The 26,557-nt window shown below is 37.2% G+C and overlaps 1 protein-coding gene across 1 annotated transcript in view; it reads right to left on the bottom strand.

Annotated features, from left to right (window-relative positions):
• The window catches only part of MAN1A1 (mannosidase alpha class 1A member 1), a 169,752-nt gene that overhangs the window by 63,543 nt on the left and 79,652 nt on the right, over positions 1–26,557 (bottom strand). The window contains exon 6 of the mRNA XM_020899685.2: positions 10,219–10,313. Coding sequence (XP_020755344.2) covers positions 10,219–10,313 — 95 coding nt within the window. The remainder of the gene's footprint in view (positions 1–10,218; positions 10,314–26,557) is intronic.

Genomic DNA, 26,557 nt, shown 5'->3' with positions numbered 1-26,557 from the left:
TGACATGACAAAGAGGGAGAGTGAGATTTAATTAATAATGCCAGACTCCAATTGACATTTCCAGGATAAAAGGGCAACATGAGCATTCATATAAAGTCTTCCTGAAACTGGGCCTGTTACTAAAAATCAAATAATGGAAAGCTAGCAACTCTACACCTTACGGATGAAGATAATTTGTCATGATTGCTAAATCACCAAATTGCACTGCCTCTACTCATGCCCAGCTGCATATTAATTTCCAGATTAGTAAACTACAATTAATTCTTACTATTGCTCCATCACTTTTCCTTTTCCAGTTAATAAAAGAGAGTTCAATTAATTATTGTTCATCCCCGTTTTCAGAACAGATCAACTACAGCTATTACTGCATAAACAAGAAACCTGGAGTGGTTAATGTATCCACCGAGATTGTGAGGTCTTTAAAAATTATTGGCTGTAGCATAAATATTTTATAATGACCTTCCAATTTCGACTCAAAGATTTAATGTGGTTAGTTGAATATTTACAATGACTAACAATTATAAGGTCTAAGAAAGTACCTTGAGACCTAGGCTGATTTTCAAATACCTATTCAAACAATTTCATAACTTTAAAATTAAACTTTATTAGATATTTGAAAGGTCTGCCCCACACTAACAACATGAGCCTGGTCTTGAGATTTATCACAGGAAAATTGATTGCTGCTTCATTAAAAACCTGGGATTGTAACTCCTTGAGAAAACTATTCCACTGCTGACTTGTAAAGGCACCCTATGAATTATGTGTTCTGACTTGTTTCTAATCTAAGTTCTGTACACAGAATACATTTCAAATTGCCAAAGCTGATTTGCCACCAATTGTGTGAACACAGTGAACAAAGCTGAATCTGCAAAACACTAGTTCTGTGCATTTGAAAATCTTGAGATGAAAGGCGTTTTGAGTTTGTTGCATTCAAATAACTATAATTGCTCTTAAACAAAAATTTCCTGGTGCGTTAACCACTTAAATGGTGGGGATGCTATGGGGAAAGTCATGGTCATATTTAACCATCCAATTCCATGGATTTTGTACCAAGAATCTATCTGCCTGAAATAGAAGAGTGAGGAAAGTCTCTTAACAGACTTCCTACATATCACAAGTCATTTTTTTAAGGGTTTTAAGCAATCCTCTTAGGATAGATTGTCTCTAAATTGCCTACACATCGCCTCTGATACGTTTCTGGACTTTACGCATTTGCTGTAATTGAGCTTTAAAGGCAGGACAATATGAAAATATACAAAAAATATTTTTTCAATATCTAATCCATGTGTGCGTGCGTGCTAAATCACTTCTGCCACGCCCGACTCTTTGCGACACTAAGGACTCACAGCCTGCCAGCCTCCTCTGTCCATGGGATTCTCAGGCAAGAATATTGGAATGGGTTGCCATGTCCTTCTCCAGGGGATCTTCCCGACTGACCCAGGGGTTGAACCTGTGTCTCTTACCATGGTTGAATAAGATAGCCAGTTTATTCCATCACAGGTCATTCTTCTGTCCCTGTCCTACCAGAAGCACACAGAGGTGGTCGCAGGTGCAGATTCATGGAGAAAGAGGGTGGGTGACGTGCAAAAGTTACGAGGACTATTCAGAGACAGATTACATCTTCTTCTTCCTCCAGGGAACAAAAGACACTGAAAACCCCACTTACCTGGGCATTAACTTTAATTATGACCAGAGGAGTGGGATAAAAGGGAACAGTCTGCCTACCTTTAGGCTCTTCAAATTCCATCTGCCTCACAATGCATGACTAAGAAACAGCAAAGCATCTTTTGCTCAGGATTGCTCTTCCCTTAAGTCCCAATAAAAGAGACTATACACAAAGTACATTTAAATTAAGTGCTGCCACCCTGATTGTCTACTTGCAATAAATAAATGCCTTGAGCTTGGCCAAGCCACTGAGTATCTGGCATGGACTTAGTGATCTGAACTTGCTGAGAGGATTAAATGATTCAGAAGAAGCCCAGTTTCCCTCTTCCTCTGGTGGAAGGATAACCTTAGCCTCTCTTCATGGGTGTGGAATGTCCTCCGGTACAAGAACAGGTTGCCAGCTGCTGTTAATAAAGTTGGTTCTTTGCCTGAAGCAACAAGAATGGCTTTATGGAAATGGTTCTTCTTTTTACAGTTACCCTGAGATCCTTAATTAAAAATGCCTTTCTTTCCTCCTTCTATGCTAAAATGGCCCAAATCTTGCTTTCCAGTCTTACGGGATTAAAAAATATATATTCCAAGGGGACAAAGAAGATGCAAACTCTTTTTTGGTAACTAATGTCGGGAATTAGCTATTTTCCAGAAGAAGCAACAAACTGCTTGGGGAAAAGTGAAAACACTGGATAATTATCAACAAGAGTAAATTAATCATAGAACTACTCCCCCCACCCCCCGCCCAATCCCTCACTTTAACCGTATGGAAATTTGGAATTGGCTGCCCCTCTGAGCAGCTCTGAGATTTAAGAATTTAAACAGCTTGGATGGCTCAGTCAATTCTTCTATTAGAGTGGTCCTCAAAGTGTGGTCCTAGAACCAGAAGCATCAATTAGCCTCTGCATCAGCTGGGACCTGGTTTTGCTGTTGTTCAGTTGCCAAGTCGTGGCGACCCCGTGGACTGCAGCACGCCATGCTTCCCTGTCCCTCACCACCTCCTGGAGTCTCCCCAAGTTCATGTCCACTGCACCAGTGATGCCAATGGAAATGATCATACCTGACCGAAAGCCTGCCCAATCAGAAACTCTGTGGGTGAGGCCCAGCAACAAGAGTTTTAACAAGCCTTCTAAGCAATTCTTGAGGCTTCCCCGGTGGCTCAGTGGTAAAGAATCTGCCTGTGAATGCAGGAGACACAGGATATGTGGGTTTCTTTCCTGGGTCAGGAAAATCCCCTGGAGGAGGTAATGGCAACCCACTCCAGTTCTCCTGCCTGGAGAATCCCATGGACAGAGGAGCCTGGTGGGCTGCAGTCTATAGGACTGCCAAGAACTGGGTAAGACTGAGCATGTATGCATGCTAGGCAATTCATACATACTCTAAATGTTGAGAATTATTGCTCTATTAGAGCTAGGTGTTTTCAAATCAATTGGCTATTTATTTCAACAGTTAAATTGGCCACCAATGGGGAAGGAAAGGTCTCCAAAGGTAACTGAAAACAGAAATGAATCTATACTTAGGATAAAAATATTAGACTTCCAGCAGTGATTCTCAAACCTAGATTAATAATGGAAAGGCTGAAGAGGCTTAAAAAATGCCAGGATCTTACTCCAAGCCAACTGAAACAGAATGGAGGGCAGAAAGGTAGTGATGATATTTTAAAAATGCACAGGTTAGTCTAAAGCACAGGGAAGGCTGAGAATCACTGATAGAACATAACCACAGTAGTCAGACCCTTACTAGAAGTAGGACAGCCTAAGAACTAGAAAATAGGGCTATGTGGATGTTTCTAGAAAAAATATATATACATTTTCATAGACTCATGTCATGTTAAATAAGCACTAATTGGCATGTGGGACTTGGGAAAATAACATTACATTTTATTGGCTCACACTCTTCTTAAAGCTCATAGGTTGAACAGTTCCTCTTTCTAGAAGAGAAAATTCACCAATAAATATAATTTGAGAGAGGTATCTGGGTTTTGACCCTACAGACTGATTCTAAAATAATTTTCAAAATAATGTATGTTGGAGCATAAAGCTCTCACAATCCTACATGGACTATGGGGACACATTCTCTCCACACTTCTAGCTGGTTCTACTAATACCAGTTCCATTTCTGACCTAGAAAAATGGGACTCGAGTTTGAGAATGGATTAGAAGCACTGAATGACTTAAAAAAAGACTACCATATAAAGGCATTAAAACCAAGTCAGTTTTAGCTATGTATTATTTAATTGCTCTGTACACACACACACTATTTTATAACAAAAATTTAGAACAAGGCCATAAATTAATAATTTCAATTTATATTTATTTCACAGCACTCTGCAATGACTAATCTTCTTTTACATATTAATTCATTAGATTTTCACAAAAAATACCTTATGAGGTCATCAGGACAGATGCTATTATTGTGGCTATTTTAGTTTTACTTATGAGAAGAGAAACTCAATTAAGTGAATTATCCAAGGCCAACCTGATGCAAAGAACTGACTCATCTGAAAAGACCCTGATGCTGGGAAATATTGAAGGCAGGAGGAGAAGGGGACAACAGAGGATGAGATGATTGGATGGACATGAGTTTGAGTAAGCTCCGGGAGTTGGTGATAGACAGGGAAGCCTGGTGTGCTGCAGTCCATGGGGCTGCAGAGAGTCAGACACGACTGAGCGACTGAACTGAACTGAAGAGTTATACTGACAGTCTTAACAAGTAGCAACTTTAACTTTGATATTTTGATGTCTGATATTAGTAACTTCATGCATGTAAGTTTCAAACCTCAAAATATGGTTATTTTTATTTCCAGAAGAGTATAAATGGCCAAATAACAGATAAAAGAGGGAAACCCAATAAAATATCCAATCAGAAAAAATACAAACATAGTTTAGCATAAATACTTGGAAAGACTAACTTCTTTTTTACTTTTCTAGAGTTGGTAGGGCTTATTTTTGAATTGTTAACAGATCCATAAAACATATAAAAGATAAACTATAACATGTAGCTCTAATTTTATACTTAGGCTATATAACTGCTACAAAACATGTCTAGGATAACTAAGTACTATTTTGCTTCTTATAATATTAGCAAATCATTAAATAAGTTTGATCTCCTCAGGGCAGAAAATTTGTTTCTTGATTTTTTTTAATATTTTTATTATGATGTTAAACGATAGAATTGTATTCTGCTTCATTTTAAAACAATACACCTCTTTCAAATCTAAAACCAGATCCTTTAAAAAATGGTTAGCAAATTAAAAAAATGTAGATGTTTATATTTCAATATCAGGTAAAAATGCAGGGAGATATATGGAAAATACTTTTAAAATATTTAACCTGATTAGTCTGTCTTTCATAGTTTGTGTCTATTAAAACTATGATTTAATATTCAAGCATTTTATACCACCAAAGTATTAAGAAACCCCAAATGGGGGTTTGTTACAATACACAAACTACCTACTTCACAAAGGATAATGTTTCACTATTAGAAAACATTAGGCTATGTACTATTCTTAATTAAGTGCCCATTTCCGTTAAAGTAAAGCAATTTGCAATTTAATTATTATAATACAAGCTAAAATGTAAGTAATGACATAGTATGCATTTGCGCTGGATAGTTAGAGCAGTCAGTAAACGAAGCTTTACGAAGCAGGAAATGAAAGCAGGTGAGGGAGCTGCGGCTCCTTCATGCCTTGCTTGAGGTTCCCTGGTAGCTCAGACAGTGAAGAGTCTGCCTGCAATGCAGGAGACCCGGGTTCAATCCCCGGATCGGGAAGCGACCCTGGAGAAGGGAATGGCAATCCGCTCCAGTATTCTTGCCTGGCAAATTCCATGGACAGAGGAGCCTGGCAGGCTACAGTCCACGGGGTCACAAAGAGTTGGACACGACTGAGTGACTAACACATGTGGCCGTGCTTACTAATGAGAACTGGAGTAGAGATCAGTCACTTGCCAGCATGTTTCCTGATGTGCGCAATAAAAGCACATGCTGTAGACAGACCCGCTAACCTATTATAAGCACCTGGTAAGTGTCTGTGCTGGGAAATCCACAAAGAGAAACAACTGATGATTCAGTATCAGCTAAAACTAACTCAAAGGAAAGACAGAATAATCACTAGGAATGCCCAGCCTATATGCTCTGTGATATAAATGAGTAATGGGAATATTAACCATATTATTTTAAATTAAGAATACTCTCAGCCATTAAAAAGAATTCATTTGAATCAGTTCTAATGAGATGGATGAAACTGGAGCCCATTATACAGAGCGAAGTAAGCCAGAAAGATAAAGACCATTACAGTATACTAACACATATATATGGACTTTAGAAAGATGATAACGATAACCCTATATGCAAAACAGAAAAAGAGACTCAGATGTATAGAACAGACTTGTGGACTCTGGGAGAAGGCGAGGGTGGGATGTTTCAAAAGAACAGCACTGAAACATGTATATTATCTAGGGTGAAACAGATAACCTGCCCAGGTTGGGTACATGAGACAAGTGCTCGGGCCTGGTGCACTGGGAAGACCCAGAGGGATCGGGTGGAGAGGGAGGTGGGAGGGGGGACTGGGATGGGGAATACACGTAAATCCATGGCTAATTCATTTCAATGTATAACAAAAACTACTGTAATGATGTAAAGTAATTAGCCTCCAACTAATTAAAAAAAAAAAAAGAATACTCTTTAGAAAACTTCAAACTACTACATTTATTCTATTTAAGCTTAAATTATAACTAGAAATATGGGAATGGTGAAACATTTGATTTTACAAACCACAGAAGTGATTTTTCTTCTTCAGGTTGGAAAGAAAAAAAATGCATAGAGCCTCTTACTAGTAGTACTAACAAGATCAGACATCAAATTTTGACATTTTCACAGTAGCGAAATTGAGTTCTACCAAAATCTAATCTGTGAAAAAGGCAATGTTTTCCTTTTACCAGAGGTGTTACATAATGTAGGCATTTTCATTCTACTGTTGCCCTGGTGAAGTAAGCACGTTATTCTTATCAGGTACTATGTGTAACACCCAGGTGTTTATTTAATCAAATTACTACTTACTATCAATACATAATTTCAATTAACTTACAACTTCATATAGCAACTCTTGAATTAGGAATTTATTATAGATGTAGCAGAAAAGATAATTAAAAACCTTTCCCCCACCCCCGAGCAGATTTTGGGACAAACTTTCTAATGTAGGATATGCGTAAATTATTTAGATTCTCTGTTATTCTCAGTTTGCACAAATACTGAAATCTAATTTGGTTTATTGGTGTTTGGGCTCCAAATACACAAACCTCCCCAATTCAAAATACTGTTTGCTTTAAGTTCAAACTGCTAAAACCTGAATACTAGAGGAATATGAACACATAATACCAGTAAGTTCACATTTCTGTTAACCTATAGGTGCTGGGAAAGAGTAGCCTCCATAACTATTTTCAAAACTGAGATGGAAGAGCAGAATTATGTTACAGACAGCATACTGTGCCTCTCCCATCATAATTATTGCCAAGAGTTTCAAAGCCAGTCAACAGTGAATAAGGAGCTATTCTAAACAGCATTCTCAAACACTCTTTTTCCTCTTGAGCATCCTTCCATTGATACTCCCTAGTCTAAGAAAGTAATTAAGAAAATATAATTTTGCCAGATATATTTTTCGCCACCTCTTTTGAAACTTCATTAGTGACAGGCTTCAAAAAACTAGAAAATAAACTCCAAACCTGCTGTCCTTTGCCCTCTGGCCCATACTGCAAAAATACAGATTCGAGAAAACAGCAGATATGCACAGGGTGACATCAATAACACATCCTGAAATGTAATTATTGCAGATAAATATCAAATGCTGTTTTTGTTTCCTAGAGAGAAAATCCTTCAAGATGATAAATCAAACTGATTGGGCAAAGGGTAGGATGAATTTCAGTGGGTTGATATTACTATTAATTTTGTCATGACTTATTGTGTAAATTTGGGTAAGTCACTGCTATTTAGTAAATGAGATTGAGAGTGGATAAAAAAAACTCATACAGGTTGCCAAGAAGTTAAGAGTGTTCCTGTCAGCTGTAAAATGGTTACCTAATTTCCTCTAGTTCAACATGAAAACATCATAGAATATATAAATGATATGGCACATTATTTTTGACCCAAAATAATTTTCCTCTAATACTTAAAAATCAAACAAAAGTTATAAAGTACAATACTGTAAGATAATGTACAATACTGTAAATTTGAAAGAAGGTCTGATTAAAAAAAAAAGGTAAAGCCCCAGTTAATGAATTTTTAGTAGATATAAAGATAACAAAGGATTCAATACTGAATAGTTTTTAGAAATATTCCTTTATGTGTTGAAAAATATCTCCACTGTATACAAAGAACAGATTTAACTAAGGAAAAAATCCTCTTGGCTGTAAAAATAAATACTAAGCTAAATATGTTTTAAAACAATCTAATTTCTTATGAGTATTTCAAGAGAGGCTAGAATTAATTAAATGATATCAGCACTTTATAATAACCAACTTAACTTTTGCAAAGATGTAGGCCCATACCTCAATTAGTTTTAAGAGTCTTTATCTAATTCCATTTTCTTCCACAAAGCAATAAGAACTACCTCGATAGCATCCTGGGCTTCCTGACAACTCAATGGGCAAAGAATCTGCCTGTAATGCAGGAGACACAGGAGATGCGAGTTCGATCCCTGGGTCAGGAAGATCTTCTGGAGAAGGAAACGGCAACCTACTCCAGTATTCTTGCCTAAGAAATCCCACGGACAGAGGAGCCTGGTGGGATACAGTCCATGGGGTCGCAAAGAGTCAGACACAACTGGAGCGACTTACTATGCATGCACACACTTACAACCAGGTCTCTTGGTAAGCAATTAACTCAGTGGGTTATCATGCCCATATCATTCCTCTCAGAGGGTGGGGAAAATGTGTGTTAAATGTGCACACGGTTTTTGTACCTAGATATCATTTCAAGTCGCAGAGAAGTTTCTAGGTCTGCATATTATCTGTGTACTATCTGAATACAAAATCTGAGGATATGGAAAGTAATATAGGTGATCTACATGAGCCAAATAAAGAGCTCACAGATCTTGAACAGCAAGCTGCTCAAGCCAAGCATGTATACCCACTTCCACCTTAAGACACTGGAACATGTGCCATGATCTCCAAGCTAACAGAGAAAGCCGGAGGAACCCAAAGGGAAGAACGAATCCTGAGATACCACGTTATACAACAGAAAGCAACTTCAACTTAACATGGCCCAGGGGTGTGAACTCTGCCCGTTTCATCACCTCAACACCTTTGCCTCTGCCCCAAACACATGCACATACACATACGAGACAAACATACATACATCAAATTATAGATAGGTACAGGGTGATTCCAAGTGATAGGTATAACATACAGACAAAGCATGACATTTAGCTGATACATTAGCCAATTAATTTCATGATTTTCCATGATTAATTTCAGGAAGGAATGTCACTAAAATAAATAATTAAGGAAAAATGTTCATTAATCTTGCCAAGTCGCCCTGTGCATCCTCTTGGCTTTTTTAACATTAGAAAGCCATTTAACTTTTGCCTGTGAATCCATGCATCTGAGTACTTTGGCTCTACCATTTACACATGGCATGATGTTAGGCAAATAACTGTCTCTGTGACTCAAGTTCCTGATTAGTGAAGTGGAGGTAACAGCAGTACTGACCTTATTGGGTTGCTGTGAGGATTAAGTGTGGTCAAGTGTCTACACAAAACTTCCTATTTTATGACCAAACAGCTGTCATTATCATCATCATTGCAAAGAGATACATGCAATTAATTACTTATGGGGAAGAAGGAGTTAGAAAGAAGCTTAAGATAAAACTATTAACAAAATGCTCAGGCTATCATGAAAATTCAAACTATTAACACTTCCTGGGAGAATATGAGAAATTCTGTTTAGCCCAGGTTTTTCTTGGGGCCACATTCCTATGAACTTGGCATGCCAGGGTTCTCCACCCACATGGGATGAGAAGGATGGACAGATCGGGGTCAGTGGAGCAGTTTCCGTCCCTCCTTACAACTGTGGGTGAGCAGCCACAGACACACCCAGTCTCAGTTACACTTAGCTCTCTGCGTGGTTGTTCCACATGTTTAATCTGCTGATCTACATCTTGTTATATTGTGATTGATCTACATGTTCTATCTTGGCAATCTCTCTGACCAGCAGCTTAATTGATGGAAGTGATCTAGGAACTGGCTTCTTTTGAGAGTGAAATGTTCTGATGATAAAGGGATGCTCTTGGAATTTATAGACAGTATCATTGATGCAATGTCACCATGCAACAGTGAAAACCTTGAATCATGTCTCATGTGGATGACTCTCTTGAGGTCATTTGATCCCACAGTGGGAACCCGTAGAACACTGAAAACCAATAACTTCCAACACAAGGACATATGCCAAGACTCCCAATGGTGTCAGTCACCAATACCATTCAAGTAAATATCCAACTGGTGTCTGTGTGTTAGACCACAATCTTGACTATTTCAACTTAAAACATGTTGTTGAAAATGAAGAGTTTTACCTTTTTATATTCAGCAATGCCCAAGGTATTCCAGAGGGTGTTTGAAATGCAGGTAGCAATTTTACCCCAAGTTCCACTGCTTTCTTTCGAAATATCTGAAAAGTTAAACAGTTAAGTAAGCTACTGTTGTAAGAAAAACAAAATGTGTTATTCTACTACCCCACATTGAGTACGTTTCTGCTTAACATTTTTTTAAAAAAAGTTTCTGAAATTAATGGAATTACCCAGGAAAGTAAGAATGGTCCAGGGACTGCTGTGTGGTCCAATAAATACCAATAAATTGGTATTTATTACCAATGTTGGCTTCACATTAGACTCATGTGAGGTGACCTGAATACTACTGATGTCTTGGTAGCACTCCTGATATTCTAATTTCTATGGTTTGGGGGCTCCCAGATCAGAACTTTTTAAAGCACCACCTGTGACGTCAAGTGATTCCCATGTGCATGCCCAGGGGAGAACCACTGTTGCCAGTTAAGTCTCGGGCTGAAATCCAGAAGTTCTGGTCCTGGTTTCACTTATTTACTAGGGCACAGAGAAGGGAGAAGTTGTAAAAAGATATATTATCTTACAAATAATCTCTAAGTCCTCTTAGCCCTCTGCAGTTTTAACTTCCCCTTATGGTTAAGTGCAGGTGATACGGAAAATACAAAGTTAAAATAGATACAAATTCTGCCCAGAATTTAGTAAAGAAGGCAATGTATGAACACAGATATCTGACACACAGATAAAACGAGAGCCTGACATAAAGTCATCTGAGACTTCCGATGAGTTCAGCAAGGCCACATGGCATTTAGATGAGGATTGTATGCAGCATGTAACGGGGGGATCACAGTTCTAGAGACAGGCTGAGGAGAGGGAGCACTGTGAAGGCATCTGTGTTGAGCACTGATGCAGGCAAGTGGGGGCCTGCAGAAGAAATGGACCAGGTCCCTGTCATAGCAAGAGGGAATGCTGGTAAATGAGGTCTGATATGCACAGCACGGGCCCAAGTCACAAAGGGTCATAAATATCAGGCTAAGAATTTTATTCCATTAAAATGAAAAAAATATTGAAAGTTCTGAGCAGCCAGTTCACTTGATCAGAACTGTGCTTTAGGAAGATTAATTAAATGACATCCAGTCACAGTTTTAGGTCCAAAGAAAAGCACCGAGTTAATTTATTCACTGAAGGAAGGACCGCTACAGCATTCCCTGCTCGAGCTGTGGCAGCTAGCAGATGTCTTGTCCCTTCTCCTTGCCACGCTGTATGAGTGAGTGTGGTGGGCTGGGAACTTACTGTTTCCTCTGTCTCTTCCTCAAACAAGACAGATGTGAGAAAACCTGGGGGGACCCTGAGAAGCATGGAGCATGAGCAAAGTCCTCTTCCTGCCTGGGAAGGGGTTCATTAAAGCCATGGTCAAAGAAGCTTATGTGGCTTCTCCAGAGGCAAGGGTTCCAGTCCTTGGAACTCCTGCTGCAAGACCTAACTAAGCCCCCCACAGAGAAGTCTAGGCACTGGGGCTTACGGACTGAGAAGAATCCAGTGATATCAATATTGACGCTGCTTCTGAAACCCTACTCTTTTGGAAACTAACTCCTACTCTGTAATGAAAGTTGAGAAAATAATGAGTTTTAATGTAAGAATTTGGCTGGCAGTCAATTTAGATAAACTAGCATTCCTGGAATACAAATGAGGACAAGACATTTGTAGTATATAAGGCACTAAAAAAATAGAGATATCATTTTTCCCATAAAATATTATTATAACTCTTCGAAATGGACAATTTCCTGTTTCAACAGCTGACAGTGAATCGAAGAAGAAGAAAAAGAAAATAAGCCAAAGGTATATTCTTCCTTTCCAGTCTCTTAGTCTAAAGAATTCCAAGTTCTCTTCTGCTGTAAGGAATTATCCAATCACTGCTCAGCCATCTGCCGACTTTCTAGTTTCCACCCAACTTTTAAAACTGTTAATTAATTAACTCCTTTTAAGAAACTTACATAAGACTGGAAGTCAGACTTGTAATTAAAACACCATCATGGATATTATAGCCATATGGCTTGGGAGTTAAGGGCTCGGGCTTTGAAAACACAATGCCTGCATTGGAACCTCAGTCCTACTTATACAAATTGGCTAATCTTGGGCAAACTGCTTAATCTACCTATGCCTAAACTTCCTCATCTACAAAATGGGGCTAACCATGTCCGAGACCAACTTACCTAGCTCCATCACTGACACTACTGTTCAGCCAGTCCCTGGGGCATGAGAGAGCACACATTCTGACTTTCATCACCCTTCGGTTGTTAAACATCAACATAAAAGTTCCCAGAAACATCTCATTTACAGCTCATTCCCTTCCCGTGATGTGAACATAGTTCATATTTTCATCACCAGGCACAATGAAGGGGCATGGCGGCAAAGAAGGTCTTCCTACCTAGGCTGCCATTCTCCAGAATCCCCCTTCCTATCGCCATTAGCCTGTATTTAACATGTTTCTCTTTATACCATGTGATTTTCTTATTCAAGAAACCATCATGATTCCCTCTGCTGTGTAAAATGTCAAGTCAAAAACTAACGTACTGGCTAATCTACTGACCTCTATGAATCCGATCATCTATTATCTTCTGTTTTTACAAAGGCCATCCTGGCTCCAGCTTGAGTCTTCAGGGTCTCAAGTACTCATTCAAGTTCAGTCTACCTTAGTATCTTTAAAAAAAAAATTTTTTTTTCCTTCAGATCTAGTGAGATATAATTGACATACAACGTTGTGTAAGTTTAAGATGTAACACATAATTATTTGATACATGTAGATATTGTGAAACGATTACCACAATGAGGTCAGTTACCACTCTCATCCTCCTGTGGAACTATCTTCTGTATAAGCTTAATCTATTTATTTACACGGTTTTCTCATCCTAGTTGGCTAATCCAAACTCACCCATTCTCCAGGCTAAGATATTTACTAACACCTTCAGCGAACTTCTACTTGACAACTGGCATCACCCAGTGCAGCATTTGGAGAAGGCAATGGTGACCCACTCCAGTACTCTTGCCTGGAGAATCCCAGGGACGGGGGAGCCTGGTGGGCTGCCATCTAGGGGTCACACAGAGTCAGACACGCCTGAAGTGACTTAGCAGCAACAGTGCTGCATCTGATTACAGAAGGCAAGATCCAGATCTCTGTTTTCCTGTGTTACTCTCTTATATCCTCGAGTAACTTTCTTCTTCATAAGGAGAGAAAAAAAAAATCTGTTTTTCCTTCACTATTATACATATCCAACCCAAATTTGGTCACTTTGTATTAAATTTATTGATGTCACCACAGTATTCCTATGAGTAGTAGGTGGGAAGACATTTATAATCTTAGTTAACACGTAGGAAGGAAACAGCAACCTTCCCCATCCTGAGGTTTGTTGCCTTTGCTGTTTTCTCTGGCAGCAATGCCCATTTCCTAGCTCTTTGCATAGCTGTTTCATCCTTAACTTCAGGAATCTGCTTGAAAGTCCCCTTTTAAGAGAGGTCTTTCTTAGCAACCCCACATAAAGCTGGCCATTCTCATCATTTATCATACCACCTTATTTCCAACCCACTATCACACCCTAATCATCTTATTTTCTTGCTGGTTAGCTGACAGCCCCACTAGATGTAAACTTCACGAGGGTAGGACTTTTCCCTTGTTCCTCCTTGCTGGATGTACACACCTAGTATCCAGCAAAGTGGCTTGTCCTCAATAAATGTCCATTTAATAAATGAAAGAATCAATCACATATTAAACATATCTGGAGCACTCTAATGAGAAACCACTAATATCCTAGTGTCTGCAAAGTGTCTGTCCTATTCCATGAATTTCTATTGTCTTCAATGTCTGCAAGTAATTATATCAAGTACTCCGCAGTCTCTATGCTGGGCACAATTACAAAATAGTTTTCAGATGAAAACATTAATTAACCTATTGATACTTTAAGTGAAATCATATGTGAGCCTAAATTAATTCCAATTCTTAACGTTTGATTTGTTACCTCCTCTTGAGACATGAAGAGAGGTTAGTTACTTGGAGGAGGAATCCAGATTCTTAAAAGAGAACATCTTTCTACCCAAAATGGTGAGTAATAAAATTCCAATTTAGCTTACGAAGTTAATACTGTTAAAAGAATGAAGGAGCAATGTCACAGAGCATCCTAAAGGGCAGTTAAGTTTTAACTAGCACATCTTAGTTAACGGGCCCAAGAGTGAGAGACTGCAGAAAGCACACCAAATGGTACTTCGGTGCTCTTCCCACGGGGCAGGCATGGTGGGGGGCACACTGGACCCAGGCCAGCACCAGGTCCCAGGACGGTTTCACTGTGGTTCACGAGGAGGCCTGGGCCTGCCACTTAACCATTTTGCTCTCAGTTTCCCAAAATGGGAGAGTGGGGTTGGTAACTTCTAGTTCTACTTATTCCTGAAAAAACTAGCATCAGAAATCACAAAGCTAGTATTAAAATGAGACTGGTAAAAAAGCAAAACTATCATAATTTTTTTATAAAGATAGAAAATATTAATGTGCCACCCAATTCTTAGTCAATCTTGGTTTGTTGGTACTTACATTGGGTAGGGTGGATTTTATAAACTTAAGAGGAAAAGATGAAAAATGACAGGTAATAAAATGTAATCTGTGCTGATAATAGAAGACATACTCTTTTTTAAAAAAATGACCATTAAAACTAAATATGGCCTTGAGTAACTTGCAGCAATCAGCTTGAAACGGGCAGATATCTAATGACACAAAAGGTATCTTCAAAAAGATTCTGCATTATAGAGACTCTGATTACATTCACATCAAAAAAATCAAAACTAATAAAATTTACTAGAAGGGTGGTAAAATATTATGAAATAGCTTCTGAAATAATCTTTCAAGCATGTAACTAACAAATAGATTTAAATAAAAACATTTATGGTCTAAAGTTAAGAATTTCAAAATAACTACATCCAAATTGTATATTTTCATTATACTTAAATAACATCATCATAGTCTTATTGCAGTTTTTGATCAAAAGTTTAGAAAACTTCAGATTTTAGAATCTATCAAATAAAAACATTTATCTTTTTACTTTACTCTTACAGATAGGATTAGACAGGCTGTAAACAAGATGTATGGCTTTCTTTGCCTTTCCAGTTTGCAGATCCCTGAAGAACTGCACAAGAATATTTACACATCAGAGCAAAGAATAAGGAAAGAAGAAATGAATAACAACAGACGGCTCTAGAAAGAACCAGTTTCAGTTCAGACATGCTTCAGTTTGAAATGTACAATTAATATAAAAGCCTTTCTTTTTAAACGCTCCTGCTGAAAACTTCACTGTTTAAAGATCAAACACTAATTCCCCATTAGTACAAGCAGAGTTTACCTCTTACTCATTTTTGCTACATGAAGCTTTCAGGACAAGATGCTGTCGATCTCATAAATATCTTTGGCTTAAAATAACTGAAATAACCCACATACCATTAGCTGAGTTGATTAACGCATATAATATGGGCCAAATTTAATCACTTAACCAATAAGCTACTGTGTTGAGCTACTCTGGCTTTTCAATTTAGAGTGGAACATGGGAAGGTTTAACTATTTGAATAAAGATATAAAAATACTTAATCCAGGAGAAATTTAGAGCTAGAAGGGACATCAAAGGTCATCTAGTTACATAACCTTGGTTTACAGATGAGGAAACAGGTTCAGAGAGGCCCCATTCCCCTAATTAAATGCTTCAAAGTGGGATGGTTTGGTAAGAACTACAGCCAAGTGAATGCCACTTTTATGCCATCCCAGATACATGTAATTCATTTGATCAGGGGGGAATCACCCCTGTGAGTCCCTTACGTGTAAGTGTGTACACATCTTTCATTGCCTCCTTCTAATGTTTGCATTCTCTCTACAATTAAGCAAAACACTGAACTGAAGCTTTTCTAAATTAAACGAATTATTTGTTGTATTTGTCAAATTGCACTTTGAACTTCATTTTTAAAATTTATAAATTTAATGATTAAAATTGTTATCAACTGTTTTGTCCTTCTTCCCTGTGATTCAGTACAATTCAACTTTTAGACTCTAGGCCATTAGATGAAGAAAGTATTCTTCACTTCTTCACTTTTCTGAAAAATTAAAGCACTAACATCTTCCCAACTTGTTTACTGAAAATAACAAGGATATGCATACTAACCTACCACTATAACAGGTTATAATCACAGGTTAAAACAAAGAATAGCTCTATCTTAGACTTGAGTTTCTAATGTATGAAAGCACAAAGTCTGAGTGAAAAGAAAAATTTTCTGATAAATTAAAAAAAAAATCTAGCCATAGAATGCTCTTACTGAACAGGCATTTTAGACTTGAAAGTGAAAGTTGCTTAGTCATGTCCGACTCTCTGCGACTGTATAGTCTATGGAATTCTCCAGGCCAGAATACTGGAGTGGGTGGTTGTTGCCTTCTCCAGGGGATCTTCCCAACTCAGGGATAGAACGCAGGTCTCCCACATTGCAGGTGGATTCTTTACCAGCTGAGCCAGCTTTTAGAAGATCATTATTCTTATAAAATAATTAACAGCTAGTGAAACTTTTTAAAGTTTGCTTTTACACTATCCCCTTGTCAAAATGAAATACATGTGGATAAATCAATTAATAAAATTGCATCCTGATACTGATTTTTTCCTGAAGGTTCAATCTCATTCTCTAGCATGGAAGATTTTACAAAGTTGAGAGGGCAAGATGAAAAATGGGGAGAAATATTGAGAAGAACTTCAGGCTATTGTTCAAGGTAGACATCACTAGCATCCATGGTGGCAGAAACCAGCGCCACCTACTCATACAAGTGGTCCTGTATTTTTCTTGGGCATGAGCCACAGTCAAGGTGGTCTGGTAGCAGACATACTGAACAGGGCCGGAGTTCTAGCTCAGGGCCTACTACTTACCTATTCTGTCACAGTAAAGATGCGTTATTTCAGTTCTCTAGTTGGTTTTTTTTTTTTTTTTTCTTGTAAAATGTGGGCACTAGATAAGACACTTTCTAAGGTACTTTTCTGCTCCACAGGAAGCAGGTTTAAGACTTAAGAAGAACTTACTATATGCTTCTCAGTGTGGTAAGGGCGATAAGGGAGATACACTAGAAAAAATAAGATCCCTGATTCCAAGAAGCTTATATCCAGAAAGGCAAGTCAGTTATATAAAACTAGATAAACATAAAATATACACCAGAAAACAACCGTATGAACCAACACATAAGTAAAGAATAAACTCAGTGATATAGGGTATAACGAGGGGAATAAAAAAGAGAGACTGAGTTAGGTCATAGCGGAGAGTAAGACTGAAGATGGCGCGTCTGTGGGCGCATCTGTGTATTCATTTGGAGGTTGGTATGTACATGCTTGTGCACACTCTGGGTTAATGTCGTGGAGGATGGGAGATACAGCAGAAGGGGAGAAGAAGGCGCCTGACGAGAGACGAAGATTAACAGGGTCTAGAAAATGATAAGACAGACACAGATGAAAGAAGGCAGGCTAATGACCTTAACTGTCAGGGACAGAAGTTAAAGGGTTGGTTAAAAGAGCACATCAATTGGGTCAAGAAAGTCCCAATATTTCTGATCTTGGTTCCTCCCATTTACAAGTGGAAGGACTTCTCAGTCATCAGGGTTCTGAGAGACGGGGCAGGGAGAAAGGCGGTGGTTCTCATTGGGAACTTTTCTTAGTTGTAAGGGCAAAAATACATAAATGACAACATCAAGAAACAGTACATTGTCTGTCTGAAGGAAAGACCTTGAGAAGTAATTAGAGTCCTTTTAAAATAATGTTTTCTCAAGAAGAAAGTACATATGTGTTGTAGAGATAAATGTAGCAGGGATTGGAAAAGAGGAAATAGTGTGATAATCAAAAGGTATATGTTCTCTTCTAACACACACTCAGTATGAAAGTTAAAAATGCACAGTAAAGGAAAAGAAAATCAATGGCTAGATAGTTCTCACACTTAGAATTATTGTGACATGTACAACAGATTCTGTTATCTAGATGTTCTAACTCCTAAAGCACTGGCCCAGGAACTGTTATAAATAACAGTATAACAGTCTGAGCCATTACACAGGGCTTAAAGATAGATTTCTGAGCTGATCTTTCCAACTCAATTTAAGTTTTAAAAATGGGCACGTTGCCAACATAATGTTTTGAAAATATACAGTTTATTGTGTATTTAATATTAGGTAAGCACGTCGAATAGTTTCTAACTATTTTGCATCAAGAAAAAAAATTTTTTTAAAGAAAACATAAAGAGACAGGAAATTATGAAAACATGAACCCTATCTGGTTATTTCTAAAAGAATTTGTGTGAACCATCACACAAAGGTTGTTAACATGTGATATCATAGTGTTAAAATAGGAACTGTTTGGTTTACTATTATGTTTATAGGTAAACCTCACGAATCACTTGAAATACACAAAATCCAGGCTTAGAAACCTTTGTTCCAAAGAAAGATAAGAGAAAGAAAATGAGAGCCTCATTCAAGTAAATACATTGTGATTTTTTGGCATTTTTGAGTTATGAGGCATTCTCTGCTAGTGAATTTTTCCAGATACTGAATCTTACTTCTAAAGAGCATTGAAATATTTATAGTTTAACCTTTTTGTCTCAGTTTTATAAACATGTTTATCTGCTCTTTTGATTTAGTGCAATTACACAAATCCTGTCTTGATGACTCAGTTTCAGCATCACATGAGTTGGGGCTAGAAGATCTAACTCTTGGTCATCAGCTGACTAAGCTGTACGGTCTTGAGCAGCAGTCCCTAACCTTTTTGGCACCAGGGACTGGTTTCATGGAAGAAAATTTTTCCACAGACTGGGTGAGGGGAGAGGAGGAGGATGGTTTCAGGATAATTCAAGCCACATTATGTTTATCATGTACTTTATTTCTATGATTACATCAGCTCCACTTCAAATCATCAGGCATTAGATCCTAGAGGTTGGGACCCCTGATCTCAAGAACTCACTTAACCCCCTCTTTGCCTTAGTTTCTAAGTATGTGAATAAGGATCATTCTTGCAAATCACAAGATGATTAAATGTGATTAAATGCATAAGTGTTTTTTAAAGGGCATAATAGTTACCATTATCATGGTTCTTCGCTATAAGACACTGGTTCCTTCAGAAAAATGGAAGCATATTAGACTTTTTGTCCACACACTAAATGGTCCAAAAAACTGCTGAGCTTTTATGTCTGCTTTCTATAACCCTACTGTTTAGATATCCATTAATTACAATGAAGACTTCTCACTACAACAGACTACAACAGTAACTGTTGTAGGGTGTCTGCTTTCCCCTAAGTTGCAGACTAATTTTTGTAAACAGTTGTCTGTACCAGGGCTTACAGATAAGTCAAAGGTCTCTTTTTATGGTGCGGGGTGTAAATTTCAGGAAACATGCCCTCTTCTTTGTCAGATGACTACATTTGAACTACTAACTCTACAGGTATGAAAAAGCAATTAATTAGTATATTATTTAGGAGTAATAGTTTGCAAGTTTACAAAGTAAACTAAACACCCATATCTACATAGATTTTGTTTTGCTTTTGTTTAAAAAAAAAGTGCAAAATGGAAGCCACTCCTTTTCCATTTTATCTAAGCAAATGTAAACCTATCTGGTTGTGCATCTATTCCCATTAATCTGGTGTTTTTTGACTTCTGCATGACCTGCCTTTATTTATTATACATGGATACCTCCACAGTACCTATGGGCACAGAGTTCATAATTTCATGTCAGTGGATCGATGAACATTTTAAGTTATCAAAAGGTACAAAATTTGGAAGCAGTGCTATTTTTGTCTTATGCTTGTGTCCCCCAAAGCAAGGTGATTAATCTTTTAACCTCGGTTTCCTTGTCTACAAAATAGAGAAATATACAATTGCATTCTAGAACTCAAAAGAACTTCTTTTTCCTATTCTTTCTCCCATGCCAAAATTAAAAATTTTAATTTTCTTATCATGCAATAAAAATATTCTCATTATTGAAAAATTATAAAATTAGACAAACAAAAAATAGAGCACCAATAATCCTATCTGCAAAGAGTTGGACATGACTTAGTGACTGAACAACCACATTCCTATCCACCCAAACACAATTACCATTAACATCTTAACTATCTCTCTTCTAAATGCAATTGATTGCATTTCTTTTGAGAAATGGCATCTTTCCACATACACTATTTTGTAATGTTTTAAGTTCATCCCCAGCAACTTAATCAACATTAAATACATCATTCAACATCAGAGGTCAGCAAACATTTTCTGTAGAGGGTCAGACAGTAAGTATTTCAGGCTTTGCCAGGCACATCTCATGTCTTGATTTTTAAAAATAATCTTACAAAATGTAAAACCATTCTTAACTCTGGTAGTACAAAACAAATCTCATACTGAATTTGTGCTGTAGGTTGTTGACTTTTGTTTTATATCAATGGCTAGATTTCTGTATACAGGTGTATGGATATGTCAGAACCTAGATACAAGTCCCCTATCATTTGACACTTAGGTTTCCACTGTCTAGATATTGCAAACAGTAGTGAATAAACATCCCTGTACATACTTGTCTGTATGCATGATTATTTCCTCAGGCTAAATATTTGAACATGGAAATTCTGGTCAGAGGGCATTTGCGCCTTCATTTACTCATTAACTCTAGTTGTAGAGTCAAAGCAGCCATAGACAAAATGTAAATGAATGAGCATGTCTACAGTTTGCCAATCCCTGGATTATGCTAACTTGATTGAAAGCATCAAGCATTAAATATTTTTCATTTAAATGAAGAGATTTTAAAATATATTCATATATCCTACTTCAGGACAATACTACTGTGTTTTTAATAGATCAGTGTTATATTTTTACAATACAATAATTCAATGAAACATCTTGATTAACAATAATCAGACCAGAATACAAAATGTCACATAACTCAATACTTTTCTTATTAGAAGAGTCTTGAATATACCAATTGAAATAATTTGGGAGGCATTTCCTCTTTCAAATATGAGCATAAATAATAATACTACAAAACATAATTCATCTTGTCAATTGTGGTCACTTTTGTACTATGTGAATGTTTGTAAAAATGATTATACACACATAGACACACACACACACAGATATACACTTCAACAGAGTTTAAACTTTCTAAATTATGAGCATTCAAAAAGGAACCTGTACTATAATTTTGACCTTTTAGAGATGTCAAGTCATTTATTCAACAAACATTATTAAATGCCCATGAACTACATGTCAAGTTTCACAAGGTACTTGGAATACAAAACTAAACTAGAAAGCTGTGGCCAATGACTCAAACACCTGTTTTTGAAGAGTGACAGTTGAAAAATATTCAGAATAGTATTTTATGATATACAGGGAAGGCTAAAGTAATAACTTCTATTTCTTCTCCAAAAAGAAAATGAAGACGTATTTTTAAAGGTATTAATGGTAGAAGCTGTGCTTCAAGAATGTGAAGCAGAGTGGAAGGTGACGGTCCTGCCTCAGCAGGTCCTCCACATGTCTTTAGAAGAAAAACTTTAGCCGAAGAATAAGCTTTACCAGAGAATTATGAAAATGCAGAAAGAAAGGCCAAATAATAATAGTTTAGTCATTAAGCATAGTCAAGGACTTTTAGTATCTTCACAAAAGGCTAATAATATTCCGAGCCATATCCTGTGAGTTGTCTTGTGAAGAGACTGAAACCCCCAACAGGTGGAAGAAGTTAACTACATGATATCCAGACTGTGGCCGTGACAGAAGATGCCACCATTACGAGCACTGGCCTCAAAGATAAGGAACAAACTGACACTGGAACTGAAGATTAATTATACTTAAAACAATCAAGATGACACTGGTCAAACCAGCATCTGCATGACCAATTTTTCAAGATCACTGTTAGAGCTGACTGTACTGTTTCTACATGTAGCCCCGTCCGCCTCCATCTATAAGAGCTCTTGCCCATGACTTTTTGTTTTGTTGGTGGTGGGCTGAGGCAAGGCAGTTGGCTTTTGGGTAGGAGTCTGCCCTTCTCCCCAGTTGCTGGCATCCAAAATAAACTTTCCTTTCCAAATAAAAAAGAAAACGAAGACAAGTACAATACTGTTGTATTACTTCACAAAGTAATCAGACAAAGCCTTGCCATTAGTCTGACCATGCAAAACTGGCAGAGGTATCAGATATATGGAAAAACTACTGTACAAAACTGTAGAGAATGCTACCATTTAGTTGTTTTTGAAGATCTCAAATTCAGCTTTAGACCAAACTGAACACATACATTTGTGTGTGTGTGTGTGTGTGTGTGACTAGTCAACAACTTGAAGGTTATCATTTAGATGGGAATCACCTACAGAAGTTAAGAACTGACCTATTAGATCTGTAAAAAGAAGTAGCTTCAACAGAAAATACTGAAATAGTCTTTTATAGAGACTCATGGACAGGCAAAGACTATATATTATCTACATGTGGAATGTTACAAAGCTGAACTCATAGAAACAGAGGAAGGGGTCAGGTGGGATGATGGGAAAGTGGGAAAATGTTGATCAAAGGGCACATAAGATGAGTAAGTTCTGTAGGTCTAGTGTATGGTAAGGTGATTATGGTTAACAACACAATATTATTAATATATACTTGAAACTTGCTGAGAGAGATCGTAAAATATTCTCGCCACAAAAAAGAAATGATAATTATGGAATTAGGTGATGGAATGTAGGTGTTGGAATGTAGGTGTTAACTAACCCTACTGTAATAATCATTTTGCAATATATAAATGATATGTATATATATGATATATATATTATATATATATATATTATATATATGATATATATACATAAATGATAACTATGGAATGTAGGTGATGGAATGTAGGTGTTAACTAACCCTACTGTAGTAATCATTTTGCAATATAAAAATGATCAAATCAACACTTTGTACATCTTAAATTTACACCATGTTATATGTCAGTTATATGTCAAAGAAGCTGGAAAACCAGTGAGACTAAGTCCTGAGAAAGCACAGTGGAGAAAACACGGCAGTCAAAAGATAAGGCGGAATAAAGCAGTCCAGCTGAAGGGCCGTGCAGCAGACCCAGAGAATCGAGATGCAGAGGAAATGGAGTCAAGTTAGCCTAACATTAAACAAAAGCAGCACAAAAGAGTCAGACATGACTTAGTGACTAAACAACAACAAACAACATTGCAGTGGGTTGAAACTTGACGTGAGAATCGTAGTAGTTCAGTTGCTAAGTCGTGTCTGACTCCTCCAACCCCATGGACTGTAGCCCACCAGGCTCCTCTGTCCATGGGATTCTCCAGGCAAGAATACTGGAGTGGATTGCCATTTCCTTCTCCAGGGGATCTTCCTGACCCAGGGGTCGAATCCAGGTCTCCTGCGTCGTAGGCAGATTCTTTACCAACTGAGTTATGAGAGAAACCGGACATGAGAATGGATACATGTGTGTGTGGCCAAGTTCCTTCACTGCTCACCTGAAGTTATCACAACATGGACTACACCCCAACACAAAATAAAAAGTTCAAAAGAAAAACCAAACAAACAAAAAAACTTGACATCAGTGTCGAAAATTTCATCCGTAACAAAACAGAGGAAGAGTAGGACATTCTTAAGTCACTTACAAGGCAATACTGTTGAAGACAAAAGACAGAATCCTAGGAAAAAACAAATATCTCTTTTAAAGGGTTGGAAAACAGAAACTATTTTTTAGAGATAGACGGAAAAAAAAAAAAAAACCCACAAAAATTCTGGCCAGGTCCAACACAGATCTTGGACTTTGAGGAAATAAGATTTCAAAAGGCTCTCAAAAAATCTTCATTATAAATTAATGACAGAAATTAGTGTCACATATTCCATGGGGATTATGACAGGATTCTTCCGTTTGCTTTATTCAACTAGAGTTGCCCTTAATATAAATGAAAACCCAAACAGCTTATGCTTCCTTTGATAGGACATTCGTTAGATTTCAGGAAAAAAAAGCTTTGTTATAATTCCCAGGAAAGAAAATGTTTCTCTCAATTCTTTATCTAGCAAATTAGGACATGGCTTCCTTACCAATGGTAAAGGCCAATCTTGGATGTCTATTTTCTTAGTTGATTTTTTTAAAAAAGAGGAATCCTGTTAATTGCAAGGGGTCAAAGGTTCTCAAACCAGCAGCATTAGCATTACCTGGGAAAGGCACATTAGCAGCCCCGGACTGAGATCTACAGAATCAGAAACTCTGATAGTGGGGCCCACAAATCTGCCTTTTAATAAGGCTTCCTGGGAAATCTGATACACAGCACAGTTTAGGAAGCACTGAACTAGGTGAACTCAGGTAATTCAATAAGAATGGGAAATAAATTGATTGGAAAGAAAAATAAAAATATTTCTTGCCATGAGTATTATGCACACTGTTTCTGTAGTGAACTAAGCAGAAAAATCTTTAATAATCTTCAAGTTTAGCAAATAGAATAGGTATTAAGCCATGTGATGCTGAATCTGCAGTTTAACAGCCAACTCTCCATTTGCTGCTTGCCTGATATTTAAGAGCAAATGGGACAGCCAATTCCTAAATGAATAGCAGTCATTGCGGCATAATTTCAGTCTTATGTGCTTGCCACTGTGGTTTAGGAGCTTATTTTACTGTTAAGTCATGTCTCTAAGTCACTTAATAGCATTAGAATGGAAAGATATGGTCAAATTTATGAGGCCAAAAATGAACCTCCTGTGAGTACTTTACACCACATTGAGAATCTAATTATTGGTTAACAACACAGCATTTATTAGTTTTCTCTCTCTTCATACAGACTCTGAGGCAAATCAGCATTCAACAGTATTATTTTAAAGAGTCCTTTATATGTAAAATAGCTTTTGTATCTGTTTTTGGTAGTTCATAGGTTTAAAAAAAATACCTGTTTTAGGGTAAGACTGGTCATACAAGGTCAAACACATTAGAAAACAATAAAACAATTATTTTTCAACTGTGAGAGCTATGCCAATACCATAGATTTGAAATCACATAATTGAAAAATATTTGTAAAATGAGGCATAGTATATTAATAATGGGAAGATTTACGTTCAGCTTTCTTAAAATATATTTTGGGCTTTTTTTCATTAAAGTTCTTTTTTTTTTTTTTCCCATTTATTTTTATTAGTTGGAGGCTAATTACTTTACATCATTACAGTAGTTTTTGTCATACATTGAAATGAATTAGCCATGGATTTACATGTATTCCCCATCCCAGTCCCCCCTCCCACCTCCCTCTCCACCCGATCCCTCTGGGTCATTAAAGTTCTTAATAAGGAAATCAACAAGAAAGAAATGGAAACTAGAGGAACATATGTAAATATTTCTTGATGTCTGGATTCCTTAGAAAACTTGGAAAAATTAAATATATAAATATTTTAAAGTTTTCTAAGGCTTTTCCAAAGGCTAGGCTTTATTTATCAATGATTGGTTAGAATGTAGAATTGGGGTGAAGGGATCAAGCATATTCGTTTTGTGCTGGTTGAATAATTTCTTACATTTAAAAAATCACAATAAACATTTTTCACTAAAAAATACAAATACAGTTAAATAAAATAATCACACAGCTAATTATGATCATGGACCACATGCATCTCAGTGGACTGCAAGTCAAGTGTTTTAAGGCCACTTTTTATTCCCATGAGTTGTTTTATTTCCTCCCCTCTTTTTTTTTTTTGCCTTCTCCCTCCTTTCCTAAACATCTTCAGTTTTTATAGCTCTTGCAATAATATATACTTACACTGTGAATCGATAACATTTCACGATAAAAAGAACATAGATTTCACCCCAACCTACCTCTAACATGCTAACTGTAAGCAAATATGCAGACATAAACTATAAAATCTGAACAACATGCTTTGTTTATATTTCTGTCCTATAAGAAGTAGTTTAAATAGCATGAGAACATCTGAGAAAACACATTTAGTAAGAATTCTCAAGTTCAGGGATGCTAGGAATGAGAAAGTTTAGTAGGCTTTCAACCATATAATTTCCCAAAGACTGAACTGCATAAATGATTTTGGCCAAGTAATAAACAGCTGATGCTTATGTAGAATTCACCATATTCCAGGGACTCTTCTGAATGTCTGCACTTACTAAGTTGCTCTATCCTTCTACAAGGCTTCTGAGGTTGGAAAGGTTATCATCCCTGATTATGTTCACACAATGCCAGCAAGAAGCAGAGCAAGGATTGGAATGCCACAATCTGGTCCCAGAGTTTATGGTCTTGACCACTACTCCACACTGCTGAAACAAAGTGTTGTTAACAACTCTGAACAAAATGTAACATATGTTGTAAACTGAGAAATGAATTA

The sequence above is a fragment of the Odocoileus virginianus genome, chromosome 19, assembly GCF_023699985.2.
Source record: "Odocoileus virginianus isolate 20LAN1187 ecotype Illinois chromosome 19, Ovbor_1.2, whole genome shotgun sequence".
NCBI lineage: Eukaryota > Metazoa > Chordata > Mammalia > Artiodactyla > Cervidae > Odocoileus > Odocoileus virginianus.
Note: the sequence above shows the minus strand (reverse complement) of the source record. Positions and strands in the feature narration are given on the sequence as shown.